Genomic DNA, 22,911 nt, shown 5'->3' with positions numbered 1-22,911 from the left:
ACCTGTTGGCGCAACCACATCACATCAACTCCTTGGTGTGTTTATATCATTTGATCCAGAATGGTAGAAAACGGGCCTATCCTGTCCGCTAAAGAGGCACTTGGCGGCACAAGTTCTACCACATTCCGGTGTCAACAATATACCCTTTCCGCAGTCTCCTATCCACGCAGGTTAGCTACATGATCGCCAGATCAGTACTCAGGTGGGTAACCACTGGGGAATCCCTGGTGTTGTATGTTTTCTGGCATTTTTTGGGTCCACTTGACTCCATTCGACGGCTCCATTTTTGTCTGTCCCAGATCGCATCTCCCGAACTGCTTGGCCTCCTATTGCACGGAATGTCTTTGTCCGCAGGTAACACAGCCAGCTCAGACTCGGGTATCACGTCCCCATATTATTTTCATGGGAAACTGTTAGCTCTCATGTATAGGGCAGGAATCATCTCAACCTCAAAGCTGTGCCTTGTTTCAAAGTGAGTCAGATATGAGCATGTTTCAAGTTCTGGGCAAAGGTGTGGATAGAGGGGGAATTGCGTTTGGCGAGATAATCCAAGGCCTTTTGATATTTGGGGTCTTCATAGCGGGGTACTCAGCAAAGGCAATGCGATACCTCGAACAAGCTTTGGAGCTCAAGACCTCAAGCTTGCAGCACAGAGGAACATTAATAATCCTCACCAACTAAAGCAGCCAGCAAAGATTCCCATCGCGTGCAATCACAAAAGGCGCAATCGCAATCTGGTCCCTCTCTCAGGTCTCTCGAGCCTTTTTCCCCGCTGGCGTCATCTTGATTTATCATTCTGCCCCGCCTTTCCCTCCCACCCCCCCCCTCCTCCCGTCCTCCACCATCGCATCTCGTCTCACGCAACCAAGTACCATCCGTAGCTTTGTAACCACTACCGCCGCAACCACAAACCTCCCTCCCATCTCATGTGCAAGTGCGTACGTAGACTAGCTGCGCGCCGTTCAACCCGTTAAATTTCCCGCCATTTCCGTGCCTGAGACACACACAAGCGGTTATATATAGCAACAGCACCACCACCACCACCACCGCCAAATTCACGTTGTCTTCAACCTTAAATAACATAACCAAGTGCCCACCCACCACCCTCCACCACTCCCCCGTTTTATCTCTTTCTCCAAACCTTCTCACAACCAAAAAAACGTACCGCGCTACTCCTACCCCTAAAACGCCAATTACCTCACCAACACCCCTAATTCCTCGCATCGTTGAACGAACCGAAAAACAAAACATAAAATGGCCGACGTTGCTACCGCCGCCACTCCCGATGTCCCCACCGGACAGGAGCACAAGTACCACTTTAACATTGTCATGAGCTGCGGCGGCTGCTCCGGTGCTGTAGACAGGGTTTTGAAGAAGCTCGAGGGTAAAATGCGCCCCCCTTTCCCTCTCCACTCCCAACGTTCTCCCCTTTTGCGCCGCCGTCAAACCCGGGCCACGGCCAACACCGCAACAAGAAAACAGTTTTGCTGACAAGAGAACAAAAATCAAAAACCACAGGCGTCAAATCCTACACCGTCTCCCTCGAAACCCAAACAGCCACCGTCATCGCAGAGGACTCCCTCCCCTACGAAAAAGTCCTCAAGACCATCGCCAAGACGGGCAAAAAAGTCACAAAGGGCGAGGCCGACGGCGAGGAGAGGAGCGTCGAGGTTCCCAAGGATGAGTAGAGCTCTTCGTTGGGGAAGCTTTGAACACTCCTCTGGTCCAAGGGAAACGAAGTTGAGGTTATGAAAGAAAGGAGGGGGAACACACGACTAAAGAAGGGAGGAGGGAGGGGGAGGGGTTGTGGGATGGAGAACCGATCGTGTTCCCAACGAGAAAGGAAGCTGAACATCGACTAGGTTGAAGAGGAGAGGTGGTGGTGGATAAAGGACAGATAAAGCATCGCAGGCAAAACTCATGGCTTTTTCAGCAACAACAACAACAACAACAACAACAACAACCACAACAATAACAACAACAACAACAACAACAGCATGGAGCACGACTTTTGGAGGAGGATGTTTGTTATTTAAGCAGGCGCGCACGGTGGCATCCAAGGGACGAATCTCTCTCTCTCGCTTTTTTTAACTTGTTACTTTTCTATTCCAATTCCGTTTTCCGTTTTTGGTTTACTTCACAAGTTTTCCTTGTGAAACCTTTTCTCTCTCTCCGTGAGAAATATCCAATATTCACATGCTTGTCAGCAAAACTAATGTAAGCACCTTGTTGGTTGGGTTGGTGGTGTCGTCCACTATGTTCCGTTGTCACTCGGCCGGCCGGCTGCCGGACCAACACACCCACCTAAGTACCCTACCGGATGGGTAAGCTACACACTAGAGCTGCAACCAAGGGAGCCAACAGTCAAGGCTAGAGGCTTTTCCAGAGCCAGGGTAGGATCCTTCGTGGTTGGCGTGGCTTGTCCAAGTGGTTTTCTAGTGCAGCCATGAGCGTGGGAGTGAGTGGTAGGATGGGATGAGATGGTGGTGGTGGACCGGCGAGCGAGAGTCCTGGTTAACGCCCAACCGGCCTGCCTCGGTCTGGGTTGCTGGGCCTTTAGTCAGGATAAAAGCGCCGTTTTTTCTTCACAGTTTGCCTGGGTGGTTCTGGCCGTTAGTCAGGAACATTTGCCCTTTGATCTGGTTGTTGTCAGTGGAGAAAAAATGCGTGAATACCGTTTAATACCGCCGGCTATTCATCAACATATTGATCGACCACGTTGACTGTTTTACCCCAAATGGTCAGTCCAACCGATACGTAACCCACTCGCCTTTTCAACCGGGTAGCGGATGGGTATATGCATAAGCTCGTCTGTCAAGTTGTGCCAGATCCTGCACTTATCTTGTGGTCTCCGGAGGTAGTGTATGTATTGGTATACAAATCCGGCTTGTTCAATGCAAGGTGCTAAACGTTCGATATATTGCTACACGGTTTTCCCGCCCTCAAGTGCCGAAGGAACCGAAAGCCACGCCCACCGATGGAAAGTGGTCTTCAATCTGTGTGGAAGATTCTGTACATGCTGCCCTGGGACTGGCTTCATCTATTTCCTCGCTTATAATGAGCCGCCACCGCCCGTTGTCGCCGAGGGCCGGTCCTCGTGTAGTGTGAGCGGTAGCTTGGCATATATGATTGCATATGAGAGGCGTTTAGGTTTGCCCTCGAAGTGGAAAAAGATAACGACATGGCTCGTGTGTAGTGTGTGTGAGAAGGGTAAGGGGTGTTGTGCCCTTGCGTTAGCCTTGCTGTTTCAGTTGGGGGTGCGTGGGGTGTGGCTTCTAGAGTTCTGACCAGCTCGAGTCGCGATGTCTTTCCACTGTCTCTGGTAGGTCCAGGAACGAGCTGTCTAGTCTTGGGTCCGGCGAGGGAGCAACCGCAGTTGGGGTGCTCGTGGCCTCGGTATCCGTAGGCGGTCGAAAACGGGGCAGCTTGGGATCACTGGCGAGAGCCCTAGTGGGAGGTTGACGCCACCAACGTCGTTATCCCAACTAAGGTAGGTACCCTAGACCCATTAGGAAGTCGTTACTGCGACTACCCCGGAATAAAGATCTGAAATAAATCCGAGGACGGGCGGAGGTTTCCGAAAGGGCGCTCAGTGTGTGAAATTTCCAGATGGTGATCTTCCCACCGTACCACGTATAGGTGTCCTATCGCCGGTGTTTCACGAGATTGGTGTTATCCATCAGATGGATGTGCCACACTTGGGTTTTCTAGAAGCGAACGCCGTGTTGATATGCCAGGTCCGTATGTCTGGTGGTTGGGACGGTCTGCGCCGTCCAACAAGATCAAAGGCCAGCCGAAGCGATCACAGCTCATCTCGACTCTGTTCTGCCTCGGATTTCATCATACAGAGGAAAACGAAAAGCCCGTCGGAACCAACATTCGTGGCGTCAAGATTGCGGAGCCAAAAGAGAAAGGCCGGCGTGTCAAGAGGGGATATCCGGGCTGGGCGGACCTGAGTTTGAGGTAGTCCTCGGCCCGTGGCTTCATCTGTCGAGACGAGAAGTAAACGACAGCACCGAAGCCTGAGTACTGGCTGGGCCGATGTTGAATATCAAGTGATGGCAGACTGGAGAGGGAGGTGGTATCCAGAAGGGAAGGCGAGAGGCGTTATGGTTGCAGGATCGACAACCATGCTTTGGAGAGTCTGGAAATTATGTCGGCTTGGCCTCGTACCAACGTTAAGTTCCTCGCACGGAGAATAATGTGCCTGCCAAATGTCATAACCTTATCTTCAACCACGGGCCAACATCCGGGTTCCGCCTCCTGTTGGATTGATCTTTGACCACTTCGTGATTCCTTGCTTGGTGCCGCGTGCTCGCATTGCCTCTTTTTTGCGCACGTCTTCCTCTGGGGAGGGTGGCCTGCATCCATCGGCGACATTTTCGTGTCCGAGGGTGTGTTGACGATATGGTGGTGGTCATGGGGGTTCGGCTCCGAAAAGATCATGGATAAAAAAAAAAAGGTACAAGTCGATGTCATCCATGTCGTTACCTTTGGATGTTGGGTGGATGAAAGGATGGCCCTGGGCTGTCCTTGTGATGCTTCCTTTAGCTTCCCACTCCCCTGTAAGTTGTGCATTAGGGTGGCCTAAGCTACGGGGCCCTAGCCCCTAATGTCGGTTGCACCCGGTCTCTGTGGGGGACTCACCCCCCATGTCTTTGTCTTTCAACCTGGCCATTTTCCATGCAACCACATACACATCGACTCTCGGGAGAGCTGAGGCGGACAGGACAGGACAGGGCAGTCTTGCAGGATGCATGCATACAAGGACGGTTTTGCTCTCGCCCTTTGCTCGCCATGTTCTCAATGTTGCGTCAACCATACCTATCTCCCCCCCCCCTCCCCCAAAGCCCAAGTGCCGCATGTCGCGGCTGAGAGGCCAACAGAGGGCGGGTTGTGGCACATTGCGAGAAGTCAGTTGTTTCGGGAGACCGTGGATTCGTGACATACACAGCACAATACCGTACCGGCCGTGTGTTCCCTCTAATGCCTCCTGACTGACTAAAAGGGGGCTTGCGAAAGGGACGCCAGAAGAAGCAACCACAAAGTTTCTGATATCCCGCCAAACCGCCGCCCCAAGCTGAGCCCTTCGAGAGTCGACACCCAAGCCACCGCTCATTTTCTGCTCGTTCAATTTTCCAATGCCAGTCACTGACGACAGGTCATTCTCAAGAGGTCACCATGGAAGCACTGCTCGAAGGTGGAGGTCCTGTGTTGCCTAGAACACCGTCCGTAACCTCGTCGACCGTGCTAGATCCAACAGTCCAGCCAAAGAGCGTCAAGCGCCCTCGACCAGTCAAGTCTTGTGTCGAATGCCGGTAAGGGATGAGCTTCTGCCGGGGAGGAGAAGCCTGGAACTAATCTTTTGGCCAGCAAGCGCAAGTTGAAGTGTGATCGAGTAGCACCATGTTCTCAGTGTCAGAAGTCCCGAAGGCCTTGTCGATATACTGACCAGGAGAATGGTGGTGGCTCAGACGGGTCTGATGGAGAATCGGCTGAAAGACCGGTCAAACGCCCTCAACACCTTACCAGCATCAATGATGGAGATTATCCTCGACCATTCTCGCAATCCAACGGCATGGAGCACTACCATAAACCTCAGGTCGGCCTGGACGAGATGGCAGCACGGCTGGAGCGCCTCGAGAGGATCATCACAGAAAAGTCTTCACCAACATTTCCCTACCGACAGTCAATGGCCATTCGGAGCCGTCCATTCAACCCAGGTTTCCGGTTCCCAAGTCCCCAAGGTCTGGACAGCACGCAGGTTCTGCTGAATATTGTAAGACATGTGCTCGATGAAACGGTCAAACTGAGACACTGACGTCCATCGGAGTTCGACGAGGCCGATGATCTTCTGAGAACCATGGCGAGAACAGATCACCTGCGGGGACCCTTTGCCCGCCTACAGAACGCATGCCGAGTGCTGAAAAAGGAACACCACAAGGCTCTCGAGCCCATCACCGTCTATGTCGATTCCATGATGCCAATTCAGAAACGCATGAACGATGTTTTACCACCACGATCCGTCTGCGACAGGCTCGTCAATCAGTATTTTGTCATTTCTGAAGGCTTGTATCGGATGGTCCACGTCTCGTCTTTCCACCAAGAATATGCCCAGTACTGGGACAAACGAGGCTGTAGCGAAAGCTTTCTTCCTCGGTTGCTCTGCATGATCAGCATCGCGGCTCGCTTTGGGACAGATTCTCGAGGTTTAGGGCAGGATAGATTCACCAGCGTCAACATCCCCACTGCCTGCATATTGGTCAGGCACTGGCTAGATGATCTTCGAAGAAAACAAATCACCGACTTGACCACTCTCCAGACCGAGCTCCTCCTTCTCCACGCCGAACGAACCATCTGCCCCCACCAACGCTCCTCCTGGACGCAATTAGGCTACATAATTCGCATGGCCATGACGATGGACCTCCACCGAGACCCTTCTGAGCTTCCCCCGTCAAGTCCTTTCATCGGCGAGATGCGCCGACGACTGTGGTACACTCTGCTTGAAATGGACCTCCACATTTCGTTGATGTGCGCCCTTCCGTTTGCCATCCGGGCGGGTGAATACAGCTGCAAACCACCCTCCAATCTCGACGATGGTTCTCTCTCCCCTACGACGCCTAGTTTGCCGCCGTCACTCCCACTCGACCACTCTACGAGTAACCGCCTTCAAGCCTACACCTCCCGAACTCTCCCAGCTAGAATCGAAGCCGCAGCCTTGATATCCCATCTTCCAACCCTCGACTCTTACCAACCTATCCTGTCCGCTGGCCAGAACCTCGAAAACCTCCTCTCCGACATTGCCGCCCTCTTCCCAAGACACGCCTCTCTCAACCCAGAAAACAGCCACAAAGAATGGCGACACCGAGCCTTGTTGGATATGCACGTCCGCCGACCACTACTAGCATTATACCGCCCCTTCGCTCTAGGGCTCCTCTCCGACCCGAGCAGTTGCCCGCCAAACATTGAGCTCTCGTACCTCAAATCAGCAATGGCAATCTTGACCTATGCCGATGAGATCGACCCCAGGAGTCCAGGCTACGAAGAAGTGGTGGCGATGTACCTGTTTGCCATGAAAAAGGACATTGTGGAGGCTGGGTTGGGTGTGTGTGCTTACATCAAGCGAGCACAGCAGCACCAACAGCAACAGAGGAATAATTCACAGATATCGCAGAATTCGGACGGTGAGCCCTGGCATCACCCGCAGGTGGCGTACCCTCGGCAGTATCAGCATCGGCATTCCCAGAGCAACAACCACAATCCTTACGACGAAGACCTGCTCAGTGTTGTTGGCACGGGGGCGAGAGGGCCGAGCTACCCCTGGTCAGCGGTAACAATGGCACAAACAGTCGAGCGAACCCTCGACCGGCTTGTGACCCTGATCCCAGACGCCAGCAGCGACGTCAACGAGATTGTGGCGTTGGGGGTGGTGCTTAGCTCTGTTTGGCCGGGGACGATGGATGAAAAGATGCAGAAGATGCAGAGAATGGTTGGGAGAGTGCAAGATATTGTGGGGGGTGCTCTGGCCAAGATGGGGATCTCGGCAAGTGCGGTCCAGCACCAACCAGCTCCTCCTCCGGGTTATGCAAAACTGGCGGCGGGAGTGGGGGGTCCGCCTGTGACGAATGGTTATGTGAATGACGGGGTAGGTCTCCCGAGAAATAGGTATCAAGGTTATGGCTGCTGATAGGGAGACTAGATGAATCACGACGACGGTGTCTTGAACTGGGAACACTTCCTCGAGAAGTGGGATACTTTGGCGGGCTCGCCCTTGATACCCCCGCCTGGACCACAGTTACAAGCGCAACATCAACAGCAGCATAGAGAGTACACGGCGGCGTCGGGATTGAGGAACTAATACTTGACATATACATAGGTATGGGAAAATGTCATCAGGATGGGGAATATGTTGGGCTGAGTACAGGGATTGGTAAAGCGGCAGGTCCGGCAGGCGTTGGATTTAAGGAGATAATGGCATTGCCAACCCCAAAGTGAGTTTTAATGGGAAAAGGTCACCAAAACAGGGAAACCGGCGTTGTCCAAGACAGATTAAGCGGGCTAGAAGGATATATCAACAAATCCAGTATATACCCCCTAACCGAAGTGAGCGGTTATATAAGGAATATCAGTTTCTATGCCCTCCATCAATAGAATCACACTTGCTTGCTGTCTAAAAAAAAAAATGCTAACATGACCCAACCGGCCGCTCTTCCGACACTTGCCACTCAAAAACACAGGCCGTCACTTCTTCAGGTACTTCTTCAGCCCCCTAAGTCTCTCCTTCGCATCCTCCAAAACATTATCAGGCTTACAAACCGCAAACCTCAAATAATCCTCCACAATCCCCGCATTCTCATCCGTGTAAAACTCACTCGGCGGAATAGCCGCCACCCCCAACTCCTGAATCAAAAACCACGCCAGCTTAAAATCCCTCGGCCTCTCCTCGACATGCTTCGGAAACTTGTACCCCTCAGGAAGTTGCACCTTGTTAAAATTCGCCATGACAAAATACCCCCCCTCGGGCTTGCTGTACGGAATCCCCAACTCATCAAACACCGCAGTAAACCTCTCCATCTTGGCCGTCATGTCAGCAATACACTGCTCCCAAAAGCCGTGCCCATCCGCCTCCTCAAACCCGATAGCGCAGGCTTCTTGAAGCGGGGAGACGGAAGAGTAGCAGATTCTCGTGTGAGCGGCAGAGACGTACTGGATCAGCTCGGGAGGACCGATCAACCAGCCCACCCGCCAGCCAGTGGCATAAAAGTTCTTGCCTGCCGACCCAACAGTAAGGGTAATCTTCTCAACCTCAGGAGAAAGAGTCGCGATGCGGGTAAAGTCGGTGTAGTAAAGCCTATCGTAGACTTCATCCGACAAGATGATGATTTGGTTCTTGAGACACAGCTCGGCGATTTTTTCGAGCTCGGACCGGGAAAAGACTTTGCCTACCGGGTTGTGGGGTGTGTTGAGCACAATCATTTTCGTCCTGGGCGTGATGGCTTTTTCGAGCTCGTCAAAGTCGACGGTCCACTCCCCTGCCGAGAGGGTTTTGAGGGCGCCTTCTTTTGGTGGGTGCATGGGCACGTAGACAATTTTTCCGCCGGGCATTTCAATGTTGGAGATGTACTGGTCAAAGAAGGGTTCAAAGACGATGACTTCGTCACCCGGCTCGATGAAGGCCATGAAGGCGGAGAGCATGCCCTCGTTGGCGCCGGTGGTGACGGTGATTTCTGTGTTGGGGTCTAGTTGACGGCCCCAGAAGGGGGAGTATGCGTCGGCGAGGGCTTTGAGGAGGCGTGGTCTGCCCTTTGTGGGGGAGTACTGGTTGCATTCTACGCGGTCCAGGGCGGATTTGGCAGCTGAGAGAATGAAGTCTGGGGGGTTGTAGCCGAAGAAGCCTTGGCCCATGTTGACGATGGGCTGGATGGGGGAGGCGGAGGCTGCTTCGTTGATGATGGACCTTTTGTCTCGAGTCAATGATATGTAGGTATACTGAAAGAGAAATGTGAGATCTCACCAAACATCCTGCCTCCTACCAGCGACACGGGCCGCGGGCTTCAGTTTCTCACTCATGATGGAGAGGGTACTCTGGAAGGCTCGTCTGGTGGGAACTTTGTGAAGGGATGTGAATAACTGTCGCCGGAAAAGAGGCGAGAGGAGCGACGAGCTCATTGATGAAAGACACCAAAAATCACAGTGAGAGATAATTCGGCTTCAAAAGAGGCAGGACTCATTACTCATTCAAACAGCTGCCGCAATCGGTGGTGTGGGCCGCTGTAAACCGACTTAAAGGGGGGGTCCCTGGATTGCGCAATCGCCGTCATCCCGGAGCCGATGTGGGTCCGGGGAGCATTGTGTCATTGTTGGGGTTTATGCGATTATCGGGGTATGTGCGGTTTATGTGAATATCTAAACATTTACCCCTGAGATGGTGATGGTGACGGCAGCAAGTTGACTTTGCTAAGTTACAGAATGAACAACATGGATTCCAATTGTGAGTATATTCAAATCAGAGGCACATAAAAGCCGGCTTTCCATGTGTGGTGTCGAATGCAATCTGCTCCTTGGTCGTGATCATTCGGCTGTGACTTTGACTGGACCCCTCTACGATCTCAAAAGACTGTTGATATGAAGTACGCTATCACAACCTCGACCACTCTGAAGTATACCAGCAAGAAATCCATCAATACGGATTCTATACGGGATGGCTCTTATGCAGTCGCTGTCTTCTAAAGCCCCTTGGTCCTCAACCCAGGCAGACAACCAGGCACATAGTCTTCAACGACGGCGCTCGGACCATGCCCCGGACGCTCCTGCCGTCTTCTCTTTGCAGCCTAAACACCGGCTCAAGGTATTTTTCTGATCTTGTAGTTCCTCTGCCTGCCAGGAGTTTTCTCTGATTCTTCCTTCTCACAGCAAATATCGCGGGTTTGTTCTTCTGTCGTGGCGGCTCGCCCAGCTTCTCTTAGTGTCGTTTCTACCCCTTGACAAAGCTCACAGCTGTGTATCCTGTCTGTCTTCGAAAAAGGCTGTATCATCTTACTATCCAAACTTCATTTTGTGCGACTTTATGCGACTAGCCATGGTCTCTGCCTCGAACAGACCAGCCAGCATGCGGATCCCGATGGCAGGTGGCCGCGCCCTGCCGGGGAGCTCGATGCGAGGACGCCGGAGGGCACTGAGCGCGAGTTGCGCCGAGAGCAGCCTGCCTCCCCTCTCAGCGTCGCACCTTGAGGCCCACGAATTTCACTACACGCTCGCCCCAGAGGATCAAGAGGTCGACCTTCATCTTGACGCTGATATTCTGCCTCCGCCTCCACCAAGACGTCTTCGATCAACTGAACCTCATCGATCTCTTATCCCGACTCCAGGTTGGTCAAACCGTTCTTTCCTCGATCCAGATCTTTTGGGATTGTCGCCACACCCCGTCACAGGCTTTGGCTTTCGACTCAACGAACCCAGAGCTCGAAACGCCACTATTTACCTCGCTGCTGAACCCGATTCCCCTTTAGCAGCAACAATGAACGCCCCCAGAGACGAGCACCTGGAGGCGCTGGCTAGCCTCAACCGGGCTGCCAGACTGGGCGCGCAGTCTGCGCAGTTGCAGCACTCGCGCTCGATAATTCTCGGGCCGGCAGAGGAGTTTTTCGACTCCGCCTCTGCCCAAGCCGGCCGCCTGTACGGCCAGGCTTTCTTAAACCAAGGTGAGGTGACCTACCTCCCAAGTCGTCGCCTCGAGGACTGGCTGGAGGGGATTTCGCTCTCCGAGAGCCCATTTGGGCCGCAGAGAGTCGCTCTGCCCGAAGTCAGCTCCTCCAATGGAGGCCAAGCTGGAAGCTTGGCGACCGTGATGGAGGATGACGAGGTTAAGATGGGGGAGTCGACCACGGAGAACCGGCAGACTGGGACTAAGCGACAGGGAGCTGTAAGTTTTCCAACTTTTTGATCTACTTCTTTGAAAATATCACTAATAAAGTCGCGACATTGGAGGATCTTGAGGCTGGCCCCAGCAAGCGAGTCAAGATCGCCACGCCGTTCAGGCGCGCTCTTTCCCGCGTGAGCGGGGGAGCGGTGACTCGGTCGTCCGTGGACGACCACGGTTCGACCATGGGCCGCGCTGGAACGGCCATGTCACGCCACGTTGGTGAGAGCGGGAGAAGTACCCCGTTCAGCATGATGTCCCGGGTCTTTGTGCCTGCTCCGGTCATCACCACTCGCAACTTCAAGATTTGCGTTTTGGGACACCCGGGGACTGGCAAGACCACGTTCCTCAAGTAAGTTTGCTATTTGAGTTCCACCAACCTAGTCATATTCACTAATCAAGAATGCAGCCGTCTTGTGATGGGGAGATATATTCCCGGCGCCCCCTCTACGTCAACAGAGATCCGCACCATCAGCACCATGAGCACTGGCGATACTACCCGTCGGACCCTTGCCCAGGTCGAGCTGTGGGACTTTCCTGGCATGATTGCTGGCCGTCATGACACCCAACTTCGGTCAACCTTCTTCAATGCGGCCATCATCTGCTACGATCTCGAGGATTCCCGGAACCTGGATGGCCTCAGCACGGTCTAGAAGCCTATGCTGGCTGCCTCTCTCCACGGTGATGTGCCGTTGATTGTCATTGGCCTCAAGGTCGATCGTCGTCCTACGTTTCCCAACTTGGGTTTGAGGTTCCTTGTTCCCCCTGAGCCCGCCACTGATATCCAGGGTGAGACTGCCGCCGCCGCCATCAACGCGGCTGGCTTCGCCGAGTGCTCTGCCTTGACCAGCGAGAACTGTCAGGAAACTTGGCAATCCATCGTCGACTATTTGGTCGACATTCAGGAGAAGCATGAGAAGGCTATTGAGGAGTCCCGTGCAGGAAAAGGAAAGGAGAAGATGTTGGAGAAGGCCAAGAAGGTCTGGCGTGGATTTAAGAAGGAGATGGATGTGAAGTTGAAGAAGTGATTTTCTGCGGATGATTATCTGGTGGAGATATGCTTTGAAATGTTTGTTTGGTGGAATTTCTGGTGGAGGATACACAAAGAGGCATGAGCAATGAATGGGAGACTGCTTTGGGAGATTTGTTTTGGCTTCGGTTTGTTAATTTGGCTTCATATTTGCTTGGCTTATTCATGCACAATCTGGGAGGAAACACAAAGGGCGGGATAGTTGATGGAATACTGTTTATAATCTAATACAATACTTTATTATACATGTACAAAAATCCTTAACAACACATCGTGCACAAGGTGATAGAGACTGTAATGTGAAATCAAGGCCTCAAAAGACAACAGACACGCCTTCAACTATCATAAGAAGGCCTGTCAACTATCTTTGAAGGCCTTCAATCATAATCAAGAGACCTTGAAAGATAATAGCTACGCCTTCAAAGATAATTACCAGGCGTTGAAAGACAGTTAATAGGCGTCAAAAGATAGCCGACATGTGTTAAACAATAGTCAACAGGTGTTCAAAGATAGCTAACAGGCCTGTTTATTCCATTTGAAGGCGTACTCATTATGTCTGAAGGCATGTTCACTGTCTTTGAATGTACAGCCAGTCTTCAACAACCCATCGTAAAAAAATTCACAGTAGCTGAAACGTCACATCAGGCTTGGAAGATAATCAACAGGCTTTCAGAGATATTGAGGTGGAGGGAACATAAACAAGCATGAGTACCTAGTAATAGATGGGGGAATGCTTAGAAAAAGGGGGGTATTGCATTAGGCTTCAGTCTTCTCATACTTCTAACTTCATGTTGCTTTGACTTACAAATAGACGACTTTGCGGGATTGCTGTTTATATTATAGCACTGTACATTACTGTGATATTACATGTCTTAAAAGTCTTCAGCAGGACATCATGCATAGAGTGAAAGAGACTTCAATGTAAATAAGAGCCTCAAAAGACAATACCTATATACCCCTCCGACTGCTGGGATGATGTCTAAAGCGTTCCTGATCGCTGTTGGAATTATCCAAAGAGCCTTTGTGAACGCTGCTGGGCTAAGGATCTTTCATTACTGGGATTATGTCTAGAACGCTCGTGAGAGTTGCTAGAATGATTTAGAGAGCTCTCTTGAATGCCGTTGGAGTTGATTGTTCTTTATAATTGGGATAATTCTCGGGATTTTTATCATAGTCGAAGGCGTGTGTTAATTGCCTTCGAGACCCTCATTTCAGATTGCACGACCATGTTCGAAGACTTGCTGATTATGCTTGAAGTGTCTTGATTATATTTGGAGGCCTTTGAATCTAATCAGCAGGCCTTGTATCTCCATTGATACGCCTTTGATGATAATGAGGATCGCTGTTAAGATAGTCGAGGCTGTCGTCAAAAAGCCCCAACCCCGGATAATGCATGCCAAGCCTTCTCTTTGCGGGGAAATTTGGAGAAAGCCCCAAAGCCAAGACTCAACGGCCCCATCCATGTCTTTGGTTCACCCTGCATCGTCATCTTCCCAACTCCCAATTCCCAATTTCGAGAACACCATCCCACCACCACCCACCGCCATCATGAGCAGCAGCAGCAGCAGCAGAAAATCCCGTCCCAAACGCGACACAAGCGTCGGTTCCTCGTCATCCTCCTCCAGCAACGAACACCCAACCGCCCCATTACTCCATCCATCATCAGCTCCCACCCGGGCAAGATCCAAATCCCCATTACCAGCACCCCCCACCCAACAACCACTCCACATCACCATCCGCTTCAGCACCTCCCTCCCCGACCTCGAACTCGACATCCCCTCCCCCTCCACCACCACCGTCATCGCCCTCAAACACCTAATCCGCCAACACCTCACCCCCACCACCGGCGCAACCTCCAACCTCCGCTTCATCCACAACGGCCGCATCCTCCCCGACACCTCCCCCTTGTCAACAGTGTTCAAGTCCCTCCCCCCACCCCCGCCATCCCAATCCCTCCCCGACCCAAAGGGAAAAAGAAAAGATGCACCAGTACCAGAACGACGCGTCTTCATCAACTGCTCCATCGGCCATGTCCTCTCCCCCGAGGATTTAGAGACCGAGTCAAAAGCTGCCACCGCTCCCGCTGCAGCAGCGGCACCAACACCAGCTGTACCCGAGGATGGAGGCGGTAACAGGACAGGGAGGGAACCGAGGGGGTTTGATAGGTTGGCGGGGAGTCTGACGAGGGAGGAGATTGTCAACTTGAGGTTGACGTTTAGGGGGTGGCATGCGGCCAGGTATACCCCGGATGATATGCCTTCTGCGGAGAGGATGTTGGAACTGGAAGATGCGTGGCTTGATGATGGGGGGGGCTTCACAGGGCAGGATGCTGGGGAGGGGGGCGCAAGGCAAGAAGAGGAGGGGGAGGGGTGGGCAGGGAATGTGGATTTGCTGGTGAAGGGGATGGCGATTGGGTTTATTTTTCCGATGGGGGTGGTGGGGTGGTTGTTGAGGGAGGAGGGGTTGTGGTCGAAGAGGATGGGAGTGTTTGTGAGTTTGGGGGTGCTGTTGGGGGTGGTGGTGGGGTTTGTGAGAGAGTTTCCTGGTCACTAGGAAGGACAGTGGTGTGATGTGAGGGCAGAGGTGTTGTGGTGGTTGTGTTGTGATATGATACCCATGTGTGTTTCTTGGTTTGGTAGGTGGTTGTGATGGTTGAAACAGCGAAGCTCGAAGCTGAAAATGCTCGAGGTAATTACAACTATGCTGAGCTAGATGTGTGCTCTACTGCTAAAAGCTGTCCTTATGCCTGATACGGCCGCTACACCCATCTGCTGCGAATAGCACAGTCAAACATTCAATGTTCGTCTCTCCCACCGGCTGACACCATAACCTCCACACCCGCCCTCCTCCTCAACACCTACTCACTGTAATAATAATCCTCAAAAGCCCCCTCCTCCCTCTGCGTACAAACCCACTCCTCACTTGCCAAACCCTCCCTCCACCTCCTCTTCAGGCCCTCCCGATCCTTATGCCAATCACAGGCAAAATCACACTTTGGCACCTCCTTCTCCCCAAAATACTTGGTAATCGCCGCATGCCTACACCCCCCCGTATCCTCACAATACCTCACCAAAGCCTCATGACTCTCCATCCTCGCCCGCTTGTTCGCCTCCCCCCCCTTATCCCTCCTATCCCCCGACGTATTGTCCTTGACAATCATCCCACAAACCCGATCCCTATCCTCTCTAGAATAATACAAAAAGCAGTAACTCGCCTTCCCGTCCCTACCCGCCCTCCCCGCCTCCTGATAATACCCCTCAAAAGATTTCGGAAGCCTCCAGTGAACCACAAACCGGACATCATCTTTATCTATCCCCATCCCAAAAGCAGTCGTAGCCACAATAATATCATAGCCGACCTCATTCCTTATCCACTTTTGCAACGTCCGCTCCTTGTCCTGATTCGCAAGCTTGGCATGAAACGGCCTGGCGGCAATGTCATGCGACCTCAGCGAAGCAGCAAGCGACTCGCACTCGTCCCTCGAAGTGGTGTAAATAATCCCCGAGACGTTCTCCACCCGCTCCCCCATCTCGTCCAGCTCCGGTTTCCGATCCGGTTTCCCCCTGCGCTCGTACACCCCCTTGAGCCACGAGACAAAGTCGTCGTACCTGTCGTCTGTCTGATCGCTCGTGAACCTCACCTCGAGATGCAAGTTGGGACGAAACGCCGACATGGTAAACGCCTTGAGGTTAGGTCCGTTGATGCCGAGGGTGGTGAGGATGTCATTGCGGACTTGCTCGTTTGCTGTCGCGGTAAGGCACATGATGGGCACGTCTGGGAAGCGCTCCCTGAACCAGGAGAGGCGTTTAAAGTCCTTGCGGAAGTCGTGGCCCCATTCTGAGATGCAGTGGGCTTCGTCGACGGCGATGCGGGCAAGTTCTTTTTGTCGGTAGACGAGCTCGAGACGCTCGCGGAAGTAGGGGCCGGAGCAGAGCTCGGGGGTGACGTAGAGGAGACGGGTTAGGGGGTGGCCGGTGCCGAGGTCTTTCATGATGTGGTCGCGTTCGGCGAAGGGGGTGTTGGAGTTTAGGGTGCGGGCGTCGATGTTGGAGTTGCGGAGGGCTTTGACTTGGTCCATCATGAGGGAGAGGAGGGGGGAGATGACGATTGTTACTGGGAGCTTGTTAGTGATTGGATTTTGAGACATGAGATGGAGACATACTCCCGTGGTCGATGACGGCTGGAAGTTGGAAGCATAAGCTCTTGCCGAAGGATGTGGCTGCCTGGACGAAGACGTCCTTACCTTCGAGAGTGGCGTTGATGATTTCTCGTTGCTGTGGTCTACTCGTTGTATCAGTATATATGTCAACCCATATGGAATGGGGCGGAGATGCTACCTGAATGATTTCTTGCCAAACTGGCGCCGTAGTGTGAAGTCGATGTCCTGCATCGAATCGGTTCTGAGGAGTGGCATTTTGACAGCAGGGTTGGGTGCCAGAGACACCCGTTTCTCCTTTTATAAAAACCTAACCATCAAACGGACTCAAGAAAAGAGTGAGTATATCAAACGGTGAAGTGTTTGCTATTTTCCAGAAGCGAGCGTGTGCTGTGTCTGGCTCAAGAAGCCAGGCAGTGAGCGCAAGCTGATAGACATGTTGACTGAGACCCAAAAGGGCAGGTGGGGACTTGTCAGATAGAAGGGTTAGGGAAGCTGTGGTTGTGGGAAATGCTCCATATTGAGATTATCTAGAGTATTCGAGAATGTCTATAATATCAATCGATCTTTTGTCTATTTCATTATTTTCCTCACTGCCGCGGTGTCTCTCTTGTGATCCCAGCACTTTTGTTTGTAGGGTTAGGGTATCTACAGCCTCATCAATTTGTCTTCAGCCACCATGCACTCAACCTGCATGTCTGACATTGTCGGCCGATTTCCCTGTCGCCAAGAAAGGGGTATTGTCGTGATGTCGAGCTGACTCGTGGTTTTGTATAAAAGCTGGAAGAGAGGGTGTGACACCGCAGCATTTCGAGATCCATAATTAGATCAAGAAACACCACCCAAGAAAGAGCATGTCAATATTGCCAATGCCCATCCACTGTTACACATCACCATCTCGGAGTATTGCCTTGACGTAACAGGTAGCATCTCTGAATGTCCTAATTGTCCCTAGGCGACAGAAAGAAAGGAGAGCCTCCATTGGCAGGGTTCATTCAACGCGTTTCGTTTCACATGGAAATCTTGGTGTTTTGTGGTCGAGTTGTTGTCCCTTGCAGTGGTGCTTGGCGGATGCTAGGGACACACCCGTAGCACAGATGAGACGCTAGCGACGAAGCAATCGAAGCCCGGACCCCCTGGCCAGGTCAGTTTTGTGACATGTACCCCAACTGTGCCCCTACAGCAACCCCCCTATCTTGGGCCAGACTTGCTAACTTGCTACCTGAAGCCCGTCAGACATTTTCGATCCCGTCCCTTTCCCCCCCCTCGAGGAAACAAATCACAGCCTGTCGACGTGTAGCCGTGTTTGCTTCGACGACGAAGCACCGCCGAAGACAATCAGTCGACTGTCCGTGACCCCAGGCCCCCTGGGCGCAACGTGCTTCCTTTTCACCGCCTACCGCTGGAGTCCAATCGAGCACTCTAACGAGCATTGGCAACCTCGTCCCAACAGCGATTGGGTCAAGCCATGAGCTCATCCGACCAACTGTTCCGACGTTGCTAAAATCCGACCCATCGATGCTCACCAAATAAATAAACACCAACCCGCGATAGTCGCTCCGTTTCTTTCTGTTCACACGGCCGTACCCGCTGGAGAGACTGCGCCCAAGACGGGGTTCAGACAAAGGCAGAGACACCATAATGGATTTTCCTCGGGGTCTGCCCGACAACCCAGCCCACGCCCGCCGCGCTGTAGAGGCTGCTGCTCGCGCAAATCCCGTTCCACCACCACCAGTTCCGAGCATCAAAGATGTGCCGTCAAATACCAACCTCTCGGCCTCGGGGCCCATCTCATCGAGCCAGGTGCTCGCCCTCGCGAGGGAGGCCATGCGGGCCGCTCACGAAAACGAAGCGAAAGCGGCAGCCGCCAGCGGAGTTAGCAACACGCTGCCAAAACCAGGCCTCACCATTGATCTGAGCAGGAAGAAGATTGCAAAGTTGCCAGAGGAAATCGTCGACATAATAAAGGACGAACTAGAGCGGTAGGCCCGGCTCGTTTGTTTGCCTACCTGGAATGTACGGCCTGCTGACCTGTGTCGACTGTCTAGACTTGCCCTATCACACAACTACTTGGAAACCATCCCATCACGTCTGCCAGAATGCACATCATTGCGGTATCTCAACGTCCGACAGAACCAGATCAAAGAATTTCCCCTTGCGGTATGCACTGATCTTCCAATGGTGGGACTTGGCGCTAGCTGACCGCTTCCTCTCTCCCTCTAGCTCTGCGACCTAAAATCCCTGGAGATTCTTGATCTGGGCCGAAATCAGTTGCAAACTCTGCCGCCAGAAATCATCAAGCTGTCGTCCCTCAAGGTCTTCTCGATTCACAAGAACCAAATCACGAAGCTGCCGCTGTGTCTTGCCGAAATGCCGTCACTGTCGGTTATCAAACTCGAGGGCAACCCCCTGGAGTTTCCGCCCCGGGAGATCTGGGATAGTGGCGGAGATAACGCTGGAGCGGCCAAGGAGAGTGACATGACCGAGGTGGCCCTGACGACACGCATCAAGAAGTTTCTCAAGCTCACGGCTTCAAGTATGAATGGGCGTGGTGATTCCGATTCGGTGGGAGACGATGCGGAAGGAACCGAAACACCACGGCCAACAATCAAGCGAGTATTCAGTGGTCGATTCCCCGTCCGGGTCAACGGCAGCGATATGCCCGATCTTCGATCACCGGCTCTTACTCGCCCTCCACCAATTCCCTCGCGCTCACACTATCGTGGACTCTCTCAGCAAAATGGAGCACAGCGGAGACCTGGAGTCATGCCGCTGACCATCGGTAACCCAAACGAACGGGTGCGCAGCAATTCAGAGACGATTGTGCAAACCTCAAGCAGGGAGCGGTCCGAAAGCAGGTCACGGCGGATGGGCATTGTGTCAAAGCGGTCAGAGCTCAGCACTTTGGAGGAAATCGAGGGTACAAACCGGTTCAGCCATTACCGCGGGCTCAGTCATGGATCCGCCATGCAAGGGAACGGGACCGTCATGCAGGTGCAGAGTCCAAATGTCACAAGCCCGGCCGAACCGGCACTGCAACGGCCCGTTTACGTGCGCAGGCTGTCTATCCTGCCAGAGAGGAGACGGGAGTCCAAGGTGTTTGATCCGGTGCTGGAAGCTTCCAAGGGCATTTTGTATTCCATCTTCCAGATCCATCCGATGATCCAAATGTTGATCGGTCTGACCAACGACGGAACCTCGCGCCGGTCCAACTCTTTGGAGATCGTCTTTTACAACACCAACGCCCATGTGGAACAGCTGGAGCTGGAGATTCAGAAGCATGACCAGGCGATGGATGCTGGGGGTTCGAGGGAAAACGAAAACGTGCAAAGGGCATGCATCACGCTGATCAATGCCTACACGCACGTCTGCTCGCTGTTGATGAGCAACGTTGACCTTTTTCTGGACAATGGCGACCCGCGGTACATTCGGACTCTGTTGACGCAGCTCTATAATAGCATAATGGAGCTGCGTGTGACATGCTCACAGGTGGCTCCGCGGTCTCTGCCGCCGCATATGCGAACGGACCCGGGCGAAACCCTCCGCCCTCACTCGCGGGAGAATTCTTTTGTTCCTCCCACGGCCGACCGCCCGGCTATGATCAACAACAGGTCGCGGAACGGGACATTTGTCCACCATCCGAGCAGCCTCCGGGTGACCACCGATGTTCCTCTGGGGCCATTTGTCAATGGCTCCAGCAGGACAGCCATTATGAGCGCTGCCACACCCCGCTCAGGGGAGTCGTTTGCTTCCAACAGCACGTCAGGTGTCCGAAACCTGTCGGCTGACTTTACCGAGGAGGACCGCGTCTTTGAACGGATTTTCCTCTCATTAACCAAAACGGCGGATCTAGTCATGCGGATACTACCCCAACTAAGTCAGCAGCTTTCATCATCGATGAGACTGGCAATGGCCCAGCGAGCCCCCGAGCACGTTGTGCAGCCCTGGAAGATGTTGATTCACCGGTGTACAGTCTCAATTCAGCAAACAGAGAGTTTGAAGCAGAAGCTGTCGACGATCAAGCTTAAGGAGCCAGGGATCAGGACACAGGCGCCGTTTTGGGGCCTGTGCAGCAGTTTCATTGATTCCTGGTACATGCTGGTCACAAAGATCAAGCAACTTCAAAGCGAGGTTCAACTGCCAATAGACACCAGGTCGAGGTTGCGACCGGTTCATCAGAGCATGAAGGAAACATGTGACCTGATACACTCGAGTCCTTGGGCATATTTTACACGACAAGGGCATCATCATGGGCACCATGGCCATCACGGAAACCATGGGCATGGGCCTAATCATGGGTCGGAGAATTTGAGTCCTTACAACTGGCAACCATTGCCGATGACGCCGCAGAGTGCCGCCTTGGGTCCGGCAGTCCAGGCGACTGTGCCTTCCACCCCACAGAGCGCTTCGTTTGCGGCGGCGTTCCAGGGCAATGTATTTGAACGAGCGGATACCTTGCTCTCCATGGGAGGGCTAGGCATGTCGAGGCACGGAACTATGAACTCCACCTCGACAACAGCGAGCCTCACCACGGCGGGCAGCATGCACTCTGTGAACTCGAGCCAGGATATTCCGACTCCGAGCTCGGCCCTGAGCCCAATGCCTTGGCCAGGACATGGGCACTCGCAAGGGAGCTTGAGTGTGCTACCGTTGCGACTCCCAGCAGGAGGTAGCAATGGGAAAATGAATGGATTTTGAGAAGGATGACGAGGGACATGTTGTATGAGTAGATTTTTTGGATTGATTTCCTGTTTGGTGTTTTGGGGGGGGTTGTCGGGCTGGTTCTGCATTCTACATGGGGGGTCGAAAATACGGGCTCATCATCTACACAGGTCGGCGTTCGTTCGTTTGAGAAAGCACAAGATATATCACGTAATGTGTTATGGTTTCTGGATTGCGGGAGAAAAAACAAGCAAAGCATGAGTTGTTATACTATTGCTATATTTAGGCAGGCGAGAGAGTCTTGGATTTGGGTTTATTAGTTACCTACCTAGGAGTAGATATTCCCGAGTTTTGGAAGAATACAAGTAATTGGAGATTGATGCTGCTGTAGGAGTATTGTATCTTGTGTGCATGTAGCATGAGTGAGCCGGTGTAACATGAAATTGACCCCTCTCTCCCCAATCTCCTGTGTATCTACTTTCCCCGCATTCGTCCTGCACATCACCACATGTCCATCCTGCATCTCACATCTCACATGCGCATGGTGGCGGGTATATAAAGTTATCTGTCAGCCCCGAGGTTTAGACTCTTTGCGTGTCAGGGACCGGCCGATTTCATCTACTGATCGTGTACGGCGCATGCAGGGAGCCGCGTTTGTATAGACACGCCTTGGCATCTCATCTTTTTGTATACTGGGAATCATTAGGCTGTGACCATGTCGACATCGAAACCGTCACCGCCAACGAGGATGCTGTTCCGGGGTAGCTCATCGACGTTGTCAGCGCCGGAAGTGAGCAGTGTAGTCGTCACGGCGATCACTTTTCAACCGCAAGATGGCACATCATCACCGGCGTCAAGATCACGAACCGAGTCTGTCACTTCCACGCCGTCGTCGTCGTTTTTGTCAAAAGGGAAGTCACCTTTATCGCTCTTATCAGGACCCTCAACATCAGGACCCTCAACGTCAACAACCGTCATCGGCAGCAACCACACCTCCCCTCCCCTCTCACAACCACAGCCGCCGGCCTTTCCCTCGTCGTTACAGCCACAATCCCAGCCTCACCTCCCACCACCCCCGTCCCATCATCACCCTCCCCCTTCAGTGAACAACTCTTCCCTCCAACCCCCTTCCCGCTCCTCCTCCCACCCCTTCCCCGTCACAGCACCCCCAGACCCAAAAGCAATAGACCAAGCCCGCACCGCCCTCCTCGCCACCCTCTCAAACTACTTTGACAGGGAGATTACCCCCCGCGCCCAGCTCCTACACCAAAACAACGCCGCCATCGAGAAGCAGCAGTCCGATCTGATAAAAGCGACCCAAAGCCTAAAAAAGGAAAACGACAAGCTCGCAAAGATGGCAGACACGTACGGGAAAAAGGTAAAAGAGGTGGGGAATGTGCAGAACTGGGCCGAGATGCTCGAGCGGGAGTTTTTGATACTGGAGGACACGCTGAGGAGAGCCAAGGAAGGGAACACGAGTGACGAGGAGGAGGAGGGGAACTGGACGGGGAGTGAAAGTTGTTGGAGTGGGAGTGAGGACGAAGGGGAGGGGGGTTGGGACAGGGGTGAGGGAGAGGGGGCAAGGCCGGAGGAGGTGCCGTTGCCGGAGCCGGAGCCGGGAGAGGGAGGGTTATAAGGAGTGAT

General features: G+C 53.0%; 8 protein-coding genes across 8 annotated transcripts; 6 read left to right on the top strand and 2 right to left on the bottom strand.

The window, feature by feature from the left end:
* Positions 1–466: 466 nt before the first annotated feature.
* ATX1 (Cytosolic copper metallochaperone) lies at positions 467–1,877 on the top strand. Its single transcript, XM_062911038.1, has 2 exons — positions 467–1,384; positions 1,519–1,877. Exons 1-2 carry the CDS (start codon positions 1,255–1,257, stop codon positions 1,686–1,688), a joined length of 300 nt encoding a protein of 99 aa, XP_062767038.1. The 5' UTR covers positions 467–1,254; the 3' UTR covers positions 1,689–1,877.
* A 2,843-nt stretch (positions 1,878–4,720) lies between these two features.
* On the top strand, positions 4,721–8,156 carry QC763_305910 (uncharacterized protein). Its single transcript, XM_062911037.1, has 4 exons — positions 4,721–5,318; positions 5,374–5,779; positions 5,834–7,645; positions 7,700–8,156. Exons 1-4 carry the CDS (start codon positions 5,182–5,184, stop codon positions 7,856–7,858), a joined length of 2,514 nt encoding a protein of 837 aa, XP_062767037.1. The 5' UTR covers positions 4,721–5,181; the 3' UTR covers positions 7,859–8,156.
* BNA3 (arylformamidase) lies at positions 8,090–9,803 on the bottom strand. The gene is made up of 2 exons (XM_062911036.1): positions 9,515–9,803; positions 8,090–9,457 (listed from the first exon to the last, which is right to left on the bottom strand). The coding sequence occupies exons 1-2, from the start codon at positions 9,667–9,669 to the stop codon at positions 8,242–8,244; spliced, it is 1,371 nt and encodes a 456-aa protein (XP_062767036.1). The 5' UTR covers positions 9,670–9,803; the 3' UTR covers positions 8,090–8,241.
* A 590-nt stretch (positions 9,804–10,393) lies between these two features.
* QC763_305895 (uncharacterized protein) lies at positions 10,394–12,447 on the top strand (the record flags this gene model as incomplete). Its single annotated transcript, XM_062911035.1, has 4 exons — positions 10,394–11,422; positions 11,488–11,771; positions 11,829–12,066; positions 12,133–12,447. The coding sequence occupies exons 1-4, from the start codon at positions 10,568–10,570 to the stop codon at positions 12,445–12,447; spliced, it is 1,692 nt and encodes a 563-aa protein (XP_062767035.1). The 5' UTR covers positions 10,394–10,567.
* A 1,550-nt stretch (positions 12,448–13,997) lies between these two features.
* Positions 13,998–15,002, top strand: QC763_305890 (uncharacterized protein; the record flags this gene model as incomplete). Its single annotated transcript, XM_062911034.1, has 1 exon — positions 13,998–15,002. The coding sequence occupies one exon, from the start codon at positions 13,998–14,000 to the stop codon at positions 15,000–15,002; it is 1,005 nt and encodes a 334-aa protein (XP_062767034.1).
* A 304-nt stretch (positions 15,003–15,306) lies between these two features.
* Positions 15,307–17,326, bottom strand: QC763_305880 (uncharacterized protein; the record flags this gene model as incomplete). Its single annotated transcript, XM_062911033.1, has 3 exons — positions 16,787–17,326; positions 16,612–16,730; positions 15,307–16,562 (listed from the first exon to the last, which is right to left on the bottom strand). The coding sequence occupies exons 1-3, from the start codon at positions 16,861–16,863 to the stop codon at positions 15,307–15,309; spliced, it is 1,452 nt and encodes a 483-aa protein (XP_062767033.1). The 5' UTR covers positions 16,864–17,326.
* A 184-nt stretch (positions 17,327–17,510) lies between these two features.
* On the top strand, positions 17,511–21,701 carry SOG2_2 (RAM signaling network component). Its single transcript, XM_062911032.1, has 3 exons — positions 17,511–18,587; positions 18,654–18,765; positions 18,829–21,701. Exons 1-3 carry the CDS (start codon positions 18,247–18,249, stop codon positions 21,301–21,303), a joined length of 2,928 nt encoding a protein of 975 aa, XP_062767032.1. The 5' UTR covers positions 17,511–18,246; the 3' UTR covers positions 21,304–21,701.
* A 281-nt stretch (positions 21,702–21,982) lies between these two features.
* On the top strand, positions 21,983–22,903 carry QC763_305860 (uncharacterized protein; the record flags this gene model as incomplete). Its single annotated transcript, XM_062911031.1, has 1 exon — positions 21,983–22,903. One exon carries the CDS (start codon positions 21,983–21,985, stop codon positions 22,901–22,903), a length of 921 nt encoding a protein of 306 aa, XP_062767031.1.
* Between the last annotated feature and the right edge of the window lie 8 nt (positions 22,904–22,911).

The sequence above is a fragment of the Podospora pseudopauciseta genome, chromosome 3, assembly GCF_035222475.1.
Source record: "Podospora pseudopauciseta strain CBS 411.78 chromosome 3, whole genome shotgun sequence".
Classification (NCBI taxonomy): domain Eukaryota; kingdom Fungi; phylum Ascomycota; class Sordariomycetes; order Sordariales; family Podosporaceae; genus Podospora; species Podospora pseudopauciseta.
The sequence above is the reverse complement of the archived record's forward strand: the minus strand, read 5'-3'. Positions and strand labels throughout refer to the sequence as shown.